General features: G+C 46.9%; 2 protein-coding genes across 3 annotated transcripts in view; one reads left to right on the top strand and one right to left on the bottom strand.

Annotated features, from left to right (window-relative positions):
* The first annotated feature begins 2,265 nt into the window (after positions 1 to 2,265).
* Positions 2,266 to 6,102, top strand: FABP1 (fatty acid binding protein 1). Its single transcript, XM_065634622.1, has 4 exons — positions 2,266 to 2,332; positions 3,410 to 3,582; positions 5,433 to 5,525; positions 6,052 to 6,102. The coding sequence occupies exons 1-4, from the start codon at positions 2,266 to 2,268 to the stop codon at positions 6,100 to 6,102; spliced, it is 384 nt and encodes a 127-aa protein (XP_065490694.1).
* A 1,723-nt stretch (positions 6,103 to 7,825) lies between these two features.
* The window catches only part of SMYD1 (SET and MYND domain containing 1), a 28,769-nt gene continuing 17,979 nt past the window's right edge, over positions 7,826 to 18,615 (bottom strand). For both annotated transcript variants that reach the window (XM_065634962.1, XM_065634961.1), the window contains 5 exons: positions 16,840 to 17,032; positions 12,981 to 13,073; positions 11,644 to 11,807; positions 9,928 to 10,096; positions 7,826 to 8,477 (listed from right to left, as the gene is read on the bottom strand). In XM_065634962.1, coding sequence (XP_065491034.1) covers positions 8,319 to 8,477; positions 9,928 to 10,096; positions 11,644 to 11,807; positions 12,981 to 13,073; positions 16,840 to 17,032 — 778 coding nt within the window. In that variant the 3' untranslated portion in view covers positions 7,826 to 8,318. The remainder of the gene's footprint in view (positions 8,478 to 9,927; positions 10,097 to 11,643; positions 11,808 to 12,980; positions 13,074 to 16,839; positions 17,033 to 18,615) is intronic.

The raw sequence follows: 18,615 nt of genomic DNA, 5'->3' as shown, positions 1-18,615 counted from the left end.
GACGATTTGGACGTTGTGGTGGGGAACAGGATTTTGAATCTCAGGGCTCCTGCCACAAAAATCACAGTATCATTTTGGTTGGAAGAGACCCTCAAGATCATCGGTTCCAACTACTAACTTAACACTGTCACTAACCCGTATCCCTAAGGACCTCATCTACACATTTTTTAAACCCCTCCAGGGATGGTGACTCCACCACTGCCCTGGGCAGCCTGTTCCAATGACTGACAACCCTTTCCAGGAAGAAATTTTTCCTGATATCCAATCTAACATCGTCAGACGTGGCCAGTCTGAGAGTGCATCTCACCTTAAAAATTAATGAAAACTGCGATTTCAGGAAGCTCTGGTTGATGACAGTGGGGAAAAATGAGCCATGCAGAGCAGGACCTTTCCTGTGGTGACCAACCCCACAGTGCATCAGGAGCGCTGGGCTCCAAAATGAGTCAGATGATAAAACAATATTCAGGTGTTTTTACAAGTCTGGATCTCTTTCCTCCTCATGCAATGAGAGGGAGTGTGAATTGCCTGTAGGAGCAGCCAGAGGTCCCGGGCATGGCTGCATGGGAGACACACGTGTGCTCCCAGGTGGCCCATGGCCAGAGGACATTACCTGGCAGGAGTCAGGGAGCTGCCAGCTCCATCTGCTGCCAGGGCCTGGCTGGAGGGGTCAGTCACCAATGTCCCCACGAAGAAGACACTGAAAAGAGACATGTGGCAGCACAGCCCTGTGTGACCCCGGGGTATTCACCCAGGGCAGGGGAAAAAATGAAATGCAATTCCTAAGGTGATGTCATCCCTGGTGGGAAGCCCAGGATAAAAGGGGAAAAAGCTGAAAAGCTGTTTGAAGAATTTGCTGAATCAACTCCACCATGAGTGCTCTCCGAACCTGCCCAGAGGGATGATCTGATCTCCCCCATGAATGCCTCCCCAGCCAACTTCATCTGCCCTGCCAGCAGAGGTTTTCCCTCTCCTGCCTCATCAGGCAGACTCTTCCTGTACTAATTAACTAGCAATTGAGGCTGAATCTGGCCCAGGCAGCATCACTGTGCTCCACAGCAGAGCAGAGAGCAGAGGCGAGTGGCTGCAGAGGGCTCTGGCAGCATCTCCAAGTTGGAAAGAGACAGATATTTTTTTCAAGCTTATCCATTATTTCACTTAAAAAAAAAGAAAAAAGAAAGAAGAAAAAAAAAGCCAAAGATGCTATGAGAAGGTAGAATGGAAGAATTGCAAAGAGGAGAAGGCATTTGAGTGAAAAGGGGGAAAATCCCTGAGCTGGTGACTTTGGGAAGGAGGAAGAATTCTTTGGGGCAGAGGATGGATGCTCAGATGCCGTGCAGCAACACAGGGCACTCGGCCAAGGGGACCACAATGGGAGAGGAGCCTGGACCCGAGTCCTACCTTGGAGTGAGAAATTTGGGTCGGCTTGGAGGCTGCTGACATAGCATTTGGGAGAAATACAGCTCCGAGGGCTGGGATGCTCCTTCGGTGCATGAGTGACTGTGGTTCCTCTGGGGAAAGAAGAGAAAAGAGGGTTTTCAGTGGTGACTCCTAGCTATAGCCTGGGTTGATCACTAGCATCACTGGTCCATCTATCCATACAAAACCCTTTTCTGGAGGCAAGGCCATAGTGATGGAGTCTGAACTAAACCGCAGCCTTCAGCATGGGCCAGTTCAATCCCAGGATTTGATTTTGAGTTACGTTTTTTTCCTTAGGGGACGGTGATGATTTTGGGTCTACTGCTCCACCAAACCCCACTGTTACAAAGAACCAAGAAGTATCTGGGGTCACGAGCAAGTCCAGCTAGTGTGCGGCCACTACTCTTCATGCTCGTGCTCAAGACCCAGTGTACACACATCAACCAGGAGAAACCTCCCCGCTGTCGTCTCCAGAGGAGACCACAATCTTCCAGCACTTTCTCCTCTTCCAGATGTGCACTTCCAGACTGATTAGATGATTTGACTTGTTCCTCTGATAATTAATCTCTTTGTACTATTATTTTTTTTTATAATTTCTTTATGGATGCCACGTTGCTACCTCCATAAAATGGGTTTATGGGATCTTACTTGCCCCCGCATTGTCCGTAAAATGTAAAGCAATTTATCACTGACCATTGCCCAGTTTTATGTTAATGTTTGAACACAGCCATAAAATTACATCATCTTACCTCTGACCAGCCTTTAGGGGAAAAGGACCTTATAAAACCAAGCTCTGCTCACCAGCAAGGCACCTTCTCTTGTGTTGGGAGCACAGAGAGCCTTTCCATCATGAGCTTCACTGGAAAATACCAACTCCAGTCACAGGAAAATTTTGAGCCTTTTATGAAAGCCGTTGGTAAGTGCCTGCATGTGCTGCTTTGCCTCCACAGATCCCACTGGTATTTGGGAGTCCAAATGTGTTGATGATGTAGATCGAAAACTTCTCTCGGAATTCCTGTTTCTGTCTACCATCTTGCAATTGTTGGTTTGGGGTTTGGTTTGGTTTGGTTTGGTTTGGTTTGGTTTGGTTTAATGCACGAGCATGGAGATGTGATCTCAAATTAGAAGAGAAAGCATCTCTCTGGCTGGTGGCTGGAGGTCAAGAGATGCTGGGTGAAATTTTGTGGCTTGCAGAAAAATGGTCCCAGCAGTCTCTGCAGCCACGGGCCAGCACGGCAGAGTGTGGCAGACATGTGACAAGCCAGTGGGACCTTGGTGGCTTAGGACAGCTGCAGATCTGCTCCGTCAGGCTGTGAAATTTGAGGGTGAGCAAGACATCACTCAGCCCCCTGTGCTGCTGTTCAGCGGTGCTGCAAAGGCCCAGATTCCACTATTCATCGGAAAAATAGTGGGGGTTGTTTAAATGCTTAATGGTGAATGTGGTTAGCTGGATTTCCACCAGTGTACGTGACAGGGAACATGGTCTTGCAGTGATCCAGGAGGCTTTGCATCACTTCTGTGCCAGATGTGCTTTACCTGTCATATCAGCTTCAGGCTTTGGGAGAAGAGTTTAATGAGCTGGTTCTTAGGCACCCTGATTCTCATTTTAAAAACTCACTTGATTCTATCATTCTGCCTCAATTTATTCCATTTTCTCTGCTTGCCTCCCAGAATAGAAAGGAAAACAGGATTTTTTCTTTCCATGTGATACTTACCCAGGGAGGCAGCTGTTCTGCTCCCAGCCAGGTTGGTGAGACAAGGGAGATGTCTCATTCTCTCACAAAACCCAGGATGACAGCATTTGTTATTCTTCCTCCCCAGTAGACTCAGGGCCTTGTGATCCTTAAGGAACCATCATCACTGCAAGGTTTTCCACACTGGAATAGAAATCCTCACAGCCGTGGGTCCCCAGATCCCGCCACATTCATTCAGCAGCAGGAACCTGCCCACCAATGGCTCCAAGATCCACCTAATGTCTCTTGTTCCTGGGCAGGGCTTCCTGATGAACAGATCCAGAAGGGAAAAGACCTCAAGAGCATCACGGAAATAGTGCAGGATGGGAAAAATTTCAAGGTTACCGTGACCACTGGTTCCAAAGTGCTGCACAATGAGTTCACCATCGGGCAGGAGTGCGATATGGAGTTGTTGACAGGAGAGAAGGTCAAGGTGAGTGACCAACTCCTCTTCTGTCAGGTCTGCAGGGGCTCAGGGACATTAAGTTTCCTTTCCAGACATTCCCTCTGCACTTGAGCCAAAGGGAATGACCAGACCATGGGTGTTAAAGCTGACGCAGGGCAAAGACCTGGATAATTCCCCAGCCCAGTTCTGTCTCTCCCAGGTTGCACACATAATTGAATATAACAGGAAGGAGTTAATTGCTGTAACCAAGCCTGCAGATGTGACACCCACTGCCCTGCTCCCTGCATGTCCTCAGCAAGGCTCCTAGGGACACATTTCAGAAAATGACAGTCCATTTCTGAGCCACCTTCCTGAGAAACTCAGAGCCCAAGACTCTGAAGTTCCCACCTCCCCTCTTCACTTTTACAAAACACGGTGCAAGCTCCCCAGTCAGCACTTCTGCTGACAAAGCCTTGCATTCCTAAAGCTATTTTAATGGCCAGTTTGGAAAAGGGGAATAGAGATACTTTGGTAAATTCTTCTGACAGCAAAAAGTCTGAAAGATTTGGGCTGGAAAAGGGTATTTCTGTCATGTTGCAACACGAAGCATACCCCCACCTTCATTTTGTTGACTTAAAGGTAGTGCAGGAAGGTCAGCTAATGAATCATAAAACAATAAATTCTTTTAAGTCCCAGAAGTTGTTTGCTTCTCTGCTAGCCTTTTCCACTGCTTCTGTTTACATCAGGTGAGATGATTCGGCAAGGTGAGGATTTATCACCCTTGAAATTGGGTCAGCTCCTATTCCTGGACATTAGTTTCCAATGGTTCATAAAATGTCAAGACAATACTACTGGCAAATATTGCCTCTCACCTTGAAGAGAAGATGATATTATAGGGACTTTTGAAAGGAGAAGGAATGATCACCGAAGAAATGCCCCTGTGAGCCGGGCTCTGATAACTGTACTGACTGTATCATGGTTTCCAGCATCACCAATGCCCCTTGTGCAAAAAACTAGAGGGAAACAGCTATTAGAAAAGTTTCACTCTCTATAATAATCAGCAACTCAAGGGCAGATGAATGTGTCTTACAGCTGGATAGACAGATGAACAGAACCATTTTTTGCTGAGTTATTTATTTGAGTAATTTCAATGATCAGCGATAGCTGCCCTTGGGGTGTTGGTGCTGTCTGTAGCCTTTTTAGATGTGCAGCTCCTTAGAGGTTCAGAGACTCAGCAGGTGTGCCCATGCCCCTGAGAGCTTTCCAGCCATGACTGTATTTCTGAAAGCTCCTTAAATCATCTCCAACCTTGACCGAGACTTCTCCCAGCCCCACGCTGTTGCCTAGCTCCCCATCAGCCCAAACCAAGAGACGCTTCTGCTGCAATGTGCAATGGGTGGGTGGTGGAGAGGGAACAACCTGGCACACTCAGCAGTCCTCTCCTTGGAGGCGTGCGGGTGGTCTTGGTCTTGGTTCTGCATGAGGAGTTGCCCCAAGGAGCAGCTGAGCTGCACAGAGTCACCAGAACTGTCAGGGTGAAAAGCCACCTGTCTTCTCCCCCAAAACTCATGTTGGTGTGATGCCAAGGATCCCTGCTCTGGCATCTAAGAGTGCAAGAAGCCATGAGTAATTCTCTGGCTGGAGGGGAGACAGGTAGGTATGGCACCAAAACCGCACCCCTGTACAGCCCAAAATGAACATCCACACCCTTGCTGTATTGTAGTCACCACCAGCTCTCTCCAACTCCTCCCAGGAAAGCTCTGAGGAAGCAGCGTGCTCCAAACAGCTTGCAGAGGGGACGGTGGCAGCTGAGTACAGAAGGGGAAGGACAAAACGCAGGGGGTGATATGGTCTGCAGTGATAACATGAATGTCTCTGGCTCCTCCCCTCTCTACCAGGCTCTTATTCAGATGGAAGGTGACAACAAACTGATTGGAACCATGAAAGGGCTGCAATCTGTCACCGAACTCAATGGCGACACCATCACCCATGTAAGTGTCAAAGAGAGAGGCAATGGCTGGAATAACAGTGTCTACAGCTGCCTCCAGGGTTCTGGCCCTACGAACCCTGCAGAGATGCTGGGTACCTCAGAGAGATGCTAGAGACAAGCATGTACTTGCACTCGGCCTCTGCAGCCAAAGCTGGTCAGTTGGGCAGGCACTGAATACAGTTCTTCCTTATAGTCTGACCCAAAAAGCATTCTTTGAAACCCCAGTAGGCATTTCTGATCAAAGTTTCATGCAATGAAGGCATGTTCTCACCCAGCCAGATATACGTGTTTGTGGCTGGGCCTGGTACTTTCACAGAGAGGTGCAGCAGACTAATCCCAGCTGAGTGATGCCAGATTATCCTTATCTGCTTTGGGGTATTCATGATGAAATCTAAAGCTTTACTAAATCAGTTTATAGGAGACAGACTGGAGATCAGTCTTGTTCTGATTTGCAAGACCGGGTCCTTTCCAAGTAGAGTTTGGAGCCAAGCACTGTGAAAACCTAACGCTTTCCATTTGTTTTTCAGACGATGACCTTGGGAGACATCGCCTTCAAGAGAATCAGCAAGAGAATCTAGAGACCCTGAGCATGCCCATCATTTTACTGTGTAAAATGTGTTCATTAAAGTATTAAAGGCCTTTTCATTATTATCATCGACATCTTCACTGTTGCTATAAAGAGGTGTGAGCCTCCAAAACCCACACAAGCCCTGGTAGAAATTGGTCAACAGGTTGTTTCCTTTCATTACAAACTTGTGCAAGTCACCACAAGGTGACTGGCAGGGACAAAGCATGGGGAGGTTCAGGTGGGATCAAGGAGATGGCAGTGATCCTGCCGAGGAAGCTGCCTTGGGGAAGCAACCAGCACGGGGACAGTTCGAATGTCACAACCGCCATGCCTCTCCTCCCACCTCTGCAGCAGGATCCAGCCCTCCAGGGAAGGCCACCCCATCCCCACCTCCTCCCCATCCCTTCCCACCAGCAGGAGGGTCCCGGGCAGCCTGACGGTGTCCAGTGTGTGTTTCACCCCAAACCACACCTGATAAATTGTGTTGAACTGGAGTTGAACTTCCCTTCCAGGGCAAAATACAGGTTTTCTCTCCTGGCAGGAGATAAACGCTGGTTGTTCACAGTGTACACACAGAAAGAGCACCAAAGTCATCTCCCACACTCCTGCTTGGTGCTGCAGGATGGACAGAGATGTGGTCTTCTGACACACACAGGAGAGGCAACTCTTTCTTCTTTGATGCCTTTTCCAAGCCCTGTGCTTGGATGGTCATTGGGAATCATCACCGGGAAGCGGATATATGGCTGGAGTGACATACCTAGCTGGGATGATGTTCTTACAACCACTCTAAGCTCATCAGGATGTTAGGAAAACACCACGAGCGCTTCCTCCTGCAACCCCAAAATGTGCCATTAAAGGACCAATTTGTCCTCACGTGCATGTCTCTCACGACTCCTCTCTCTTCAGGGAAGATTTTCATGCTACAAGTTGACATTGATGCTCTGGCTGAGAACTGAGCCAACATGGATCATCACAATGGGCATCAGTTGGGCAACTCATGGACAAATGAAATGGCTTAGCTCAACAGTGCCTAAAGAGCAGATGTTGGTCTCCAGTGAAGTCATCTTAGATCTGGAGAAACATCAGCAAAATCACTCAGAAATGTCAAAGAGGAAAAGCCCTGGGTTTGTTTTCTTGGTATTCTGCTGAGGAGCAGGTAGGGGACTCTTGAACAAACCACCCCTTTTCATCTCCTGGCTGCCACTGAAGGCCTGGAGCAAACCCATTAGATTTTGAGACAGACAGGAAGATGGCTAAGACCTTTTTTATCTAGAAATCCAACCATTGCCTTTTGACTTTTCCTTTGCTCCATTGGCCGCCCACTGACAGCTGAACTGCAGCCTATTCTTTTTTTGCTCAGTGCAAAATGGATTAAGCACCTGTCTAAGCTGAAAGACGGGTGCTGAAAGGCATCAGAGCCCCCAGCTCACCCTGAAGATGGGCAAACCTGGATCCCCTCCCTGGAAACGGCTTGTGCAATTAGAACTGTGTGGACAGCAAGTGCACCCCACCAGTGGAACCTGCTCCTAGCACAGACTTGTCTCATGTCCATCTGCTGCCATCACTGCAGATGTTTTCTAATTTTTAATTAGGTAGACTAATTTGCCCTAATTATTTTATCCTGATGTAGGAATTCCACTCGCAAAGTGCCCGCAGTTTGACATTGCATCCATGTCAGCTGCAGAATCGTTTTTCAGCAGATTTTCATCAGAAAAACACCACTTTACACAAAATACTGTCTGTGAGTCTTATTCAGTTTGCTCTCAATGCGCACGGGCATACATTATACTTCCCACTTCTACCATCCCTTGGTCAACAACCCATGGACACCACTGGAAAAAAATTATGTAATCACAAGGAAGTGATGGGGAAAAAAATAAACACTTAGGAAAAAATCATTTAAAATTTAACCAAGGACTTCAGCATCAGGACTTGTATAGAGAGAAACAGGCTTCCAAGCAGAATGTAAATAATTTTATAACAGGGTTTTGCTTTGATTTTTAATACTAGTGGTAGAAAAAGGACGTTGTTTCTGTCAAGATCTCTTCTGGTTTGAGCCCTCAGAAGATTCTTCAGGACTCTCCTCCAGTAGGTCCATGCTCTTGGACTGGTGTCACTGGAAATAATCTTTATGGATATATCGCACTCCTATATGCCATGCCCCACATCTTCTGGTGCCATAGGTGATGTTATCCCACAGGCACGAATTTTTGTCAAGCTCAGGGTTCATTCCTTCTTGTGGAAGAGGCCAGGTGAGGTCTCATTGCTGGGTTCAGGCATGACTTGAAAATTTTGGTTTTTGAGGGCAGCTTCCCTCATCTTGTAATACATGAACTCGTTCTGCTGGAACATGCGCAGCTCCATCTCCGTCTGGACACGCATGACCTGAGAGACACAACAGGTTACAAAACTTCTGACACAGGGGATCTCAAAACAAGAGAATAAAAGCACTGCCTAAAAATGGGGACCGTCCTTCAGGGATGTCCTATGCCGTGTAATGACTGATGCAACTTAACCTAGGTGTCCCACCAGCAAGACCAAAGCCAACTGGACAGATACCAAATTACTTCCTCAAACTTGATTGCCTGTGTATGATGAAGGTGAAGAAGGCATCAGCCTTTCCTGCACCCAGCTCTTTCACAGGCTGCTGGGATGCCTCACGCTCCCAAACTTGATGCAGGACCCAAAGGTGATGCTGAGTGACTCTGCTTCCCACTCCTGTGCTGGGCCTGACCTGTGGTGTGATCCGTCACCAGGGTGGGGGTCACCTCACGTGGGAGGAGGCGGGAGAGGAGCAGGGGGATGCTCAGCCCCTCTTGGACCATGTCACAGCTGCATCCCCTGCATCCCAGGATTCACCGTAAGCAGAGTCATTCCTAGTGCTGCATTACGGCAGAGGCTCAGGAGAGATTCTAGGAAAACTTTCTATACCTGTCTGTGAGTTTATTCAACCCTTGGTTTAGGAGAACAGAGATAAACATGTGCCATATATCTGCTATTTTCCTCCTGAAGTAAGTGGGAAACAAAATACAGAAATGGAAGTGCCGGAGTCTCGCCTTCTTCTATATATAGGCAAACCATCAACAGACAGGTTTGCTTTAGGTGCTAGATACTAATTTTTCTGGTGATATAAAATTACACTAGTAAAGGTTATAGCTCTGCTATACCAGGGACTAGACATCAATAAAGGATTTCATTTGGTGCCATGTAATTTTTTTGGCTAATAAAGGAGAATGCTGTAAAGCCAACAGGTCACATCAGGTGAGTTAAAGGCTAAAGAAATTACAGATCCGTAGATGCCATTGTAAATAGTTCATCATAGCTGAGCAGATGCAATTCCCTGGGATCTGCAGCTCTGGACTGTAAGGTGGGAAATACACCTGTCAGTCATTTGAGAAGAAAATACATTGCAGCTCAGAGGGACTGGGAAGTGGTAAATAAAGAAGAACTGATACCAATAAAGGAAAGGGGTTGGTAAGCTGGGAACATCCACCACACATAATTTGATATAGTCAAATCGTAACGCCATCTCCATCTGAGTGAAGCAAAATCAGGCTGTTGGAAAAATGGGAGGCTCCATCCTTGGGAGCTTAGTGGCCATTTGTAATGTATGTCCTGGTGCAGGATAAAAGCTATTTTTCAGGGATTAAAATTCCCCACAGGAAGGGACGTGTTTTTCAGCAGACTGTAATATAATCTAGAGAAAACCACAGCACTACTAAGAAGCAGTGAGTACCTGATACGTCTCTCAGCTCTTACAGATGGGTTGTTTCTACAGCTTGGATGTAATTTTGCCCGGACAGACAGCAGAAACAACACGAGAGATGACACCTACCTCCAGGTCTTTGGTAATTGGGTGGGAAGGTCCGTGGGTTATCAGGAGAATGGCATAGGCTTTACAGATCAAGCCATGCCCAGCTTCGATGAGACCAGCATGCCAGTGGGTCACTCCCGCCCGCATCACAGCCATCCCCAGTTGTGCATTGTTGGGATGGTATATTTTCCTGGGAAAAAAAAGAAAAGAGTCATTTTAGTTCAGGAAAGATCTGGGTTCCCAAATGTTTGTCAGCGACGTGATATGTTTGCCAAAGAGCAGATTGTTTACTCAAGTGAAGAGCCTGTTACATTTGGTGCCACACAAACGTGCGGCCCTGCTGAGAAAGGGGCAAGAGTGACGTGAGGACACGGGTTATCTGAGGACATTGAGTTGTTGTGAAAGAGGATGAACAACCTGCGAATGTAGAACGCCGGACACCTGGGTTGGACAAAGCCAAGCTCTATCATTCCACATTATTTTGACATAAACACAACCCAGATCTGACCCTACAGCCCAGATGGCACCAGCTTGACTTCAGACATTTAATAAAGTGCCTAAATTGAGGATGTAACAACCACCAACTTCTCTTTCAAAGTGGGGAGAGAAACGAGTTGTTCCAGAAACTCCAGAAATGTTTATCTCACCCTCCGGAGATGTGTCTCTGCCTCCAGGGACTGTCAGATCTCTCCCCTACGGTCAGTACCCCAGGTGGGCAGGATGAATCCTGGCCTCTACATCCAACTTCAGAAGCTCAGGCAAAATTAGAAGCTGTTTTACCTGAAAACCTGCCTTCAGGGGTATATTTGGCATATTGAATTGGCAGATCTTAAAGGAAATTACTGCCGTCCTCACTCTGGACTGAGAACCTGAGAAATGGGGAGGGGAAGCAATTTCTTCTGTGTCACTGAATGAGCTCAGTGCCAGGGCTGGGACACAAAGTGGCTTGTCAGGCTTGCAAGCCAGGAGGGTTCACTCTAGACTCTGCCACCCCTTTGAAAAAGAAAAAAATATCACAGGCCTTTTGGGATAGAACTGACCAAAAAGGCAAGTGATGGGAATGAGATGGTCTCACCAGGAGGGTGAATGAAATGACAAAATGGGCATCTCTCTTCTGTTCTCTATGGTTTCCATTACTTTTTTTTTTTTTTTTTTTTTTTTGCTAATTAATACTCATCAGTCCTGTAGTAAAACCTCAGTAATAATAAAGTACATAATTTTTAGTGTGAGGTTTGCCCTGGATCTATGTGAACTAAGTCTGAATTTCTTTATTCTCACCAAGCCTTTACCACAGAATTAGTGCATACTAATTAGCCAAGACAAAAATCCGCGTATTATTCAGGAGTGAAGGGTTATCCTGAGTGATGGTCATTTGACAACAGTTTCTCTTTTCTCTGTAGATCCTCCTTCTCAGAGGGTGTAGGAGAACAGACCACCTCCTGAAGTTACAGCCTCTCTGTCCTGCACCCAGGCTCTGTGTCTTGCTACCAGGGCAGCCCTGAGATGCTTCTGAGATAAAACAGAGGTCAATGAAAGAGGTACCCAAACCATTTGCCAGTTACAGTTCAGTTTATCAAGGTGTTTGGGAGCTCTTGTGCATTTAGGAAGGGTCTGGTGATATAATCAGGTCCCAATCTGAATGCCCTGGTGGGAGCAGACTAAGAAAATTATTCCTATAACACACTGCCTAACATTGCATAACCAGAGAGAGCTGACAAAAACAGAGCACAGACATACAGGTAACCGTCCACCATCCTCTTGGCATAGTCAGCTGCTTCCTCAAACATCTGGAGGTAGGAGAGCACCTCGGAGGCAATGCTGAGGATCCTCAGGAGGTAGATGTTGGTGTCCCCCAGCACAGGCTCCTGTTTCTTCAGGCACTCACGGCACAGCTTCACAACCTGCACACGGAGGAAGGAGGGAGAGGAAGGGAAAGTCAGAGCAACTTTGGCCCCGAAACTGTCACACCAAAGCCCTGTGGGTTGCATGGTCCACACCAGTCCTAGAGGCCAAGTCAGCCTCCATGAAGGTTGGAGACGATAGAATATGCTTTGATGTGTGGAGAAACATCAGCATAGCAAAATGTTTGGTGCTCAGAGCTTTTTCTCTCAGGGTTACATTCATAAAACTGGTGAGGAAAAAGAGATGTCTACTGTTCAGGAGAAGAAAGACCCCAGGAGGTTGGGTTTTATCAGAGACCAAGTGCCTACAGGACTCTTATACCTCAACACCATCCACCCAAACTGCTACAAGCGCTTGATGCAATAAATGCTCTTAATGACCCCATGGGGCTGGAGACATGCAGCTGTCCTGTTCCATGCCTGACTGCTCTGGACACAACATCCAGATCTCTGCTCTGGAGGACTTCAACCTTTTCACAAGTAAGTTCAAACCCAGAGGCTGTTGCTCAAGCTGGAGTGTTTTCCTGAAGCTGTTACACTCTGAAGAGAATAATTAAATATTTCCTGAGTCAGTAAAACAGGGAGAAAGGAAGAATTGACTTGAGCTCTCTCACCAGTTTGATCTGTGCTCCAGGTGGAGTGTAGGTCTCCCATACCGCAAACCCAACATCAGCAGTCAGCAAATGAACATCATACAGAAGCCAGAAGGTGAAGAGGAGACCAACACAGGCAAACACAACCCACAGCTCAACATGGCAAATCTCCTGACTGTCTTGTCTGTCTCCCAGACCCACTGTCCCTCTTTTTATGAGGATACCTGGCAGAGCTGACTTGTTACACTGCCCAGTAACTCATGGGTTTTGCCCAGAAGACCCTTGGTTCAACACTGGTGTCAACCGGAGGTGCTGGAAGTCGCTGGAATCTCTTCGTATCATCACTATGAAAGAAACCAGTCTGGGACATTGTCTCAGACATGGTTGTGCTTTACAGGGGACAGAAACCAGTGTCAGCTTTTGCATTTTGAGCTGCTAAGAGGGCTGGAAGCATGTGGGGATAGTCAGGTTACAGCAGTGGGAGTTTGTATCATCCTTAAATAATTGATGCTGAGAGGGACAGGACAAGCTTCCCCTGGCTGTGCGTATACAGCAAGAGAGCAAAAGCAACAGGACTCACTTCGTGGTAAAGTCCTTCCATGCGGGCCTTGCTGATCTTCTCCAGCGTGTCCTTGGAGAACTGGATGACCTCCTTCACCATCTCTGCAGAGGGCTGAGGACAACATTAGGAAAACCAGTGAGGAAAATACACTGCCTGACACATGCCAAAATAACTTGTATGAAGAGATTCTTGTTCCGCAGTCTGGGAATCCAAATCAGCCCAATGAGATGCCTCCCACATCACCTGCGACCTTCCTACCACTGGCTGTATATCCCAGTGTGCCCTCAGACCTGCCCTAGACTGGGCTGAGATGGTCCCGCTACCAAGTTGAGAGGTGCTGCTGACTTCAGCAAGAGTGTTGCTCATCAGAGTAGCGACAATGTACATCTGGCATGCATAACTAACCAGGTTCCTTGACTCTTCTCTCCACTTCTCTCCTCTGGAAAAGGGACAGAACTGACCCTGCAACTGGGAGGTCTCAAGAGACACCAAAAGGTCTCAAGAGACAACAAAGGTCTCAAGAGACACACCACAGTGGCTTTGAAAGCCACTGATTGGTGTGTATCAGGTGCTCCCAGTGCAACTGCTTGAAGGACATGAGGAAGAATTTTTGATGCTGAGGGTGGTGAAACACTGGCCCAGGTTGCCCAGAGAGGTGGTGGATGCCCCATCCCTGGAGACATCCCAGGCCAGGATGGACGCGGCTCTGAGCAACCTGATCTAGGTGAAGATGTCCCTGCTCATGGCAGGGGTGGCACTGGATGAGATTTGAAAGTCCCTTCCAACCCAAATTATTCTATGATTCTGTGATTTCTATGAAATGAGGCCCCTGAATGACAGCTGGGTGAAAAAGGACAGGAGAGATCACTAGGTGTCACCCACTCTGAGAAATTCTGTCATTAGGTCCAAACACCATAAGATGGCTGACCTCAGATTTCAGCCACATCCAGAGAGTGAGATGTGTTTTCCCACACCCCTGAAAGAAATTTGGATTTCACCACGTGTTTGAAAGCATGATGCACATGTAGTCATGCCTGGCAAAACATTGACCAGCTCCTAATTAGCTGCCTCCTCTCCCTCCATTTAATGCTGAAATATAGCATTATTATATCCAGCACCATCATTTATCTTCCATTTTTCTGAGCCTTTCAAATTTGCATTTTCAAACTATTCTAGTATTTCAACCTTCCTTTAGGTAAATGGGAAATCTGCAATCGGCTCCCAGTCGTGTGACTGCAGGAGCTTGCAGGAAGAGCCTGGTCTGGAGACACACGGTGGAGCCGGAGCACAGGGACCTCTGGGTGCCGACCAAAAGCAGAGACTCAATGTTGCAATGAAGGACGCAAAGATTTGGAGTCAGTTCCATGGGCCGGTGATGTTGTTTTTTTCCCACAGCTGGTCAATCAGATTTCTGAGAAATCTGTGAAATTCAGCTAGTTGTGGACAGCTCTTGGAAGTTTAGTATGGAAGCAAAACCAGTAGCTTTTCAGAGCAATACACCCCTCATCTGTTTATGGATATATATGTATGTGTTATGATTTATTATTCTATATTATCAGGCCAAAGCTATCAGAGCTAATCAGATTTTGTCAGCTGTTTGAGCAGCATGCAGGGTGTCCTAGTGTGCAAAGCACATTCAAAGGCAATGTTAACGTCAGGGCAAATCACATCACTATGCTGGCTGAGTAAAGACTCCTAGAATAGGTACTCTGACCAGCATTTCTGCAGCAGCTTTGTCTAATAAAAACCCTCTCTTGCATTTACTAGACTCCCTAAGCCTGTTGCCATTATAAACAATAGGAACTTTGCTACTATTTGGGAAGGGTGGAGGACAGGAGGTCAGAGCGGCTGTTGAGGATGTAAGCTGTCAATCTTGCATATATTCATAGGACTTTTTCCACACAGCTGTGAGCGCTGCCTGAATTCCAAAAATGCGATACAGCCGGTGTCCAGAAAACGTGCTCTGCGGGTGAGGTCAGTCTGGATACTTATTGTCTGTGGAGGGAGTGTATTTTTAATAGCTGAAATCATGCACCTTGCATAGTTACAGGCTTTTTCTAGACAAGCACTTCAGATTGTGGAGGACATTTACCCAAAAGTGCATGTCTTCCCACTGCGTGCTGTAGGGCACCTCTAACGCTCATGGAAAGGGGATGGTGCATCTCACTGCTTGGTTAAGGCTTGATAGCAGGTGCTGAATGAGAGCTGAAATACTTTTATGCCATCCGCTGGAGGAGGTATGCAAAAATACTTCTGCAGAAAGTCAGATGAAAACTTCTGCATCAGAGGACTGAACTTTGGGATAGTTTACATTAGAAGTGAGGACTTCAAGTAGTCAAGTTTAGCTTTAAGATGAAGTTTTGGCAATTTAGTAATGGGATTGTGTAGCAGGGTCTTTTGGACTAGTGGGGAACCCAACAAGCAAAGAGTTTCATCTAGCCCTGTGTCCTACTTCCCATGGGAGCTCCCTGATACCAGTTTGATCCTATTTCTCCAAATATGTCTCAAGGACAGACTTTTGCTCTGCAATATCCAGCCTTTCCTGACTGCCACCTATATGGAAAAACAGTCACAGGACTGAGCTGGGTTTTCTGGTAACTGTGCAACTCAATGAATGACCTGATAATACATTAAAATGTTCTTGCCCTGCCTTGTCTTGTCTTCCCTTACACACTTTGTAAAGCTTGCAGAAGTAGAAACCTCCTAAGCTAACACTGCCACAGAGAGAGAAAAAAAAATGAGCAATTATATCCTTGGGCAGAGGGACCAAAAAGAAACAAAGCTACCAGCGTGCTCATAAACTGGAGCCACTGGCCAAGCAACACATCCTACTGCCAACAGCAGGACATAGACTTACATGTCCCCACCTGATGACTTGTGAGACCTCCAAGGAAAACGTAAATTACTTAAAAATGAAAGGTCCAACATGTTAAATCTTCACAGTCAGTCTGCCCACAGCAGCAACACACAGAGAAATGTCAAGCAATGGTACAAGATAGGGACAGACTTTTTAGCAGGGCCTGTTGCGATAGGAAAAGGGCTGGTGGTTTTAAACTAAAAGAGGGGAGATTCAGGCTAGAGGAAGAAATTTTTTACACTGAGGGTGGTGAAACACTGGCCCAGGTTGCCCAGAGAGGTGGTGGATGCCCCATCCCTGGAGACATCCCAGGCCAGGCTGGACGGGGCTCTGAGCAAGCTGATCTGGGTGAAGATGTTCCTGCTCATGGCAGGGGTGGCACTGGATGAGCTTGGAAGGTCCCTTCCAACCCAAACTATCCTATGATTCTATGAAACTCCTGGTGACCGGCCTTTGTAAGGAGACACTGGAATTTCAGGCTTCCCACCTGCCCAGGCCCCACGTGATGGCACATGGTACACACTTTACAAACCACACAGCTTCAGCAGACCCTGGTGAGTCCCTTCACCATGAAATACTTGCAGCGTATTTTCTGTTCTGATGTTCAAAACTTTGATCTTCTTTCAGTTCCTCCCCCCAAAAAATTAATCTAAATGACAGCATTTTTCTCAGCTCTAGACCTAATTTTCCAATATTTTAGCATTCTGCCTGTTGATAGACTGTTAGGTTAGAGCTAAAGGCAAATTTTGTGGGCTTTTTTAAAATGAAAAACTGCACATATGTTGCATAATAGGGTTTAAACTGGCCTTGTGTGGTGGGCTCAAATTGGTGTGGTCAATCAAGGTTCAGTTTTGTTCTCATTTTTTACATTGTCGCTGGTTAGGCTTCTGCCAAAATCTGACTCTGTTGCTATTGAGAGTGTCCCCTGGCTAAGGAACCGCTGTCACCGAAACACGAAGATGCCTTTGGTGGAGGAGACGCAGCTGCCTCTGGGTTTGGACACAGCAGGACAAACCATACCTTGCTTTCCCCCTCCTTCACGGCCAGCATCAAGTCATCCTTGACCTGTTTCTTGCAGTGCTCGCAGGTGCAGTCGAAGTAATATTGCTTCTTCAGCTGCTTCCGCCGCTCCTCGCTCAGGTTGAGGAAATCCACATAGGAAACAGTCAGCTCGTCCCCCGGAGAGATCTTGCTCAGTGCCCGCAGCTCAATCCTGGGTGCAAAGGAGACGACACATGATCTTGGAGAAACAACAGAAGCGAAGGTGCAACCACAGAGCCAGCGGGGACAAATCCTGCAACCTGCCCCTGCCTTGCAGGGGTGAGTCCTTACTCTTCAGGGAGGCAAATGCAGAGATGGGCAGCAGTCTGGTTAACTGAATACAGAGCAAAACTACAGTCACACCAGTTCCTCCTGCCCCTCTGCAAGTCCCTCGCAGGGACGCGTAAGGGTCTAAGCAATAAACAGATTACGGCCCCATTATTTGATCTGGATGGAGGCTGAACGTAGGCATAAAGTTTTATTATGTTGCAGGAGATCTCAGCAGAAGAAAACCCTGAGATCAGAAATACACAACGAGCCTCGTAAAATGCTGAGTTTGGACTTCGGGTCTTATTTTAGGTACTGCTTTGCATGATACCCACACATCCCTGGCTAGACTCCCAGAACCCGAGCTGGGCTGCTTTCAGTATCGTTTTCACTTGGAAAAGTTATGGGACATTCTCTCCAGGTGCTGGGTGAGAGATTCCCTCACCCTGTTCATGCATCTCTACATAAAGGCTTAGAAACCATTTTTTGGAAATAGTCTATTTTTTATATATAGCCCATTTGACCTGATATTGCTAATATTAAACCCAAGAAAATTGACAGTCTCTGTTACTAAACCAAAATCCACAGCAAGTCCTTAATGGCAGGCTTTTGGAAAGCCAGGTCTTGGCACCTACCTTGCTCTCATGTCTTTCTTTGCAAAAGGTCTTGAATAACGTGGACACTCAAAACGGTTCCTGCTACAAGACGGACCCGGGGGGACCTGCTGGTTCCCACCTGAACACGAGGGGCTTTAGATGGGACTCAGTGAAGGTCTCACCAAAGGCCAAGTGGTGGCATAGGACCCAAAGATCTCACCAGGTGCATCAAAAATAAGTCTTTTGGGGAGGACAAGACTTTTTCTGTGTCATAATATTGCTGCAGAAGGATTGTAACTCCCTTGTAATTCCCGTTAAAAACTTTCGGTACAGCTGAGCCTTTCAGCTGTGCTAAAGCTGCTGTGAAAACTACTCTCTGAGGCTGGTCTTGACCTTCTCTGGGTGTCAGATGATATCAACAGCATATTTAATACAAAATTTTTCACTAAACATGCCATCGTCACAAAGGGCAGCTATTAGTTATGTCGCAACAATGGGATAATGCCAGACAGAGAAAGGTGCAACCTGCTATTCCAGGAGAAAGTGCATGAAAAATAGAGCAATTCCCATCAGAAAGGTTTACACGTATAAACATTCCTGTTCACACTTAACAGGATCCTCATTAAAGGGAGTCATGCAACCAGAGAAGCAAAATCAAAGCCTCTGACTTTTATGATGCCCCTGATAGCCCAGGCACTGTTGGTGTATTTTAAGCAGCCATTCCTTGTGTTGAGGGGATTGACAGCATTCCGGATAAGGCTGGAAACACATAGCATATTTTAAAAGCTACAGTTAAAGAGACACTGTCGGCCCAGAGCAGCACACTGAGCTCGCCCCGTGCTTTTTCCCAGTGTCTGCCCCAAGCACCAAGGACTTTGAAAGACGCACACAC

Source organism: Caloenas nicobarica, chromosome 4 (genome assembly GCF_036013445.1).
Source record: "Caloenas nicobarica isolate bCalNic1 chromosome 4, bCalNic1.hap1, whole genome shotgun sequence".
NCBI lineage: Eukaryota > Metazoa > Chordata > Aves > Columbiformes > Columbidae > Caloenas > Caloenas nicobarica.
Note: the sequence above shows the minus strand (reverse complement) of the source record. Positions and strands in the feature narration are given on the sequence as shown.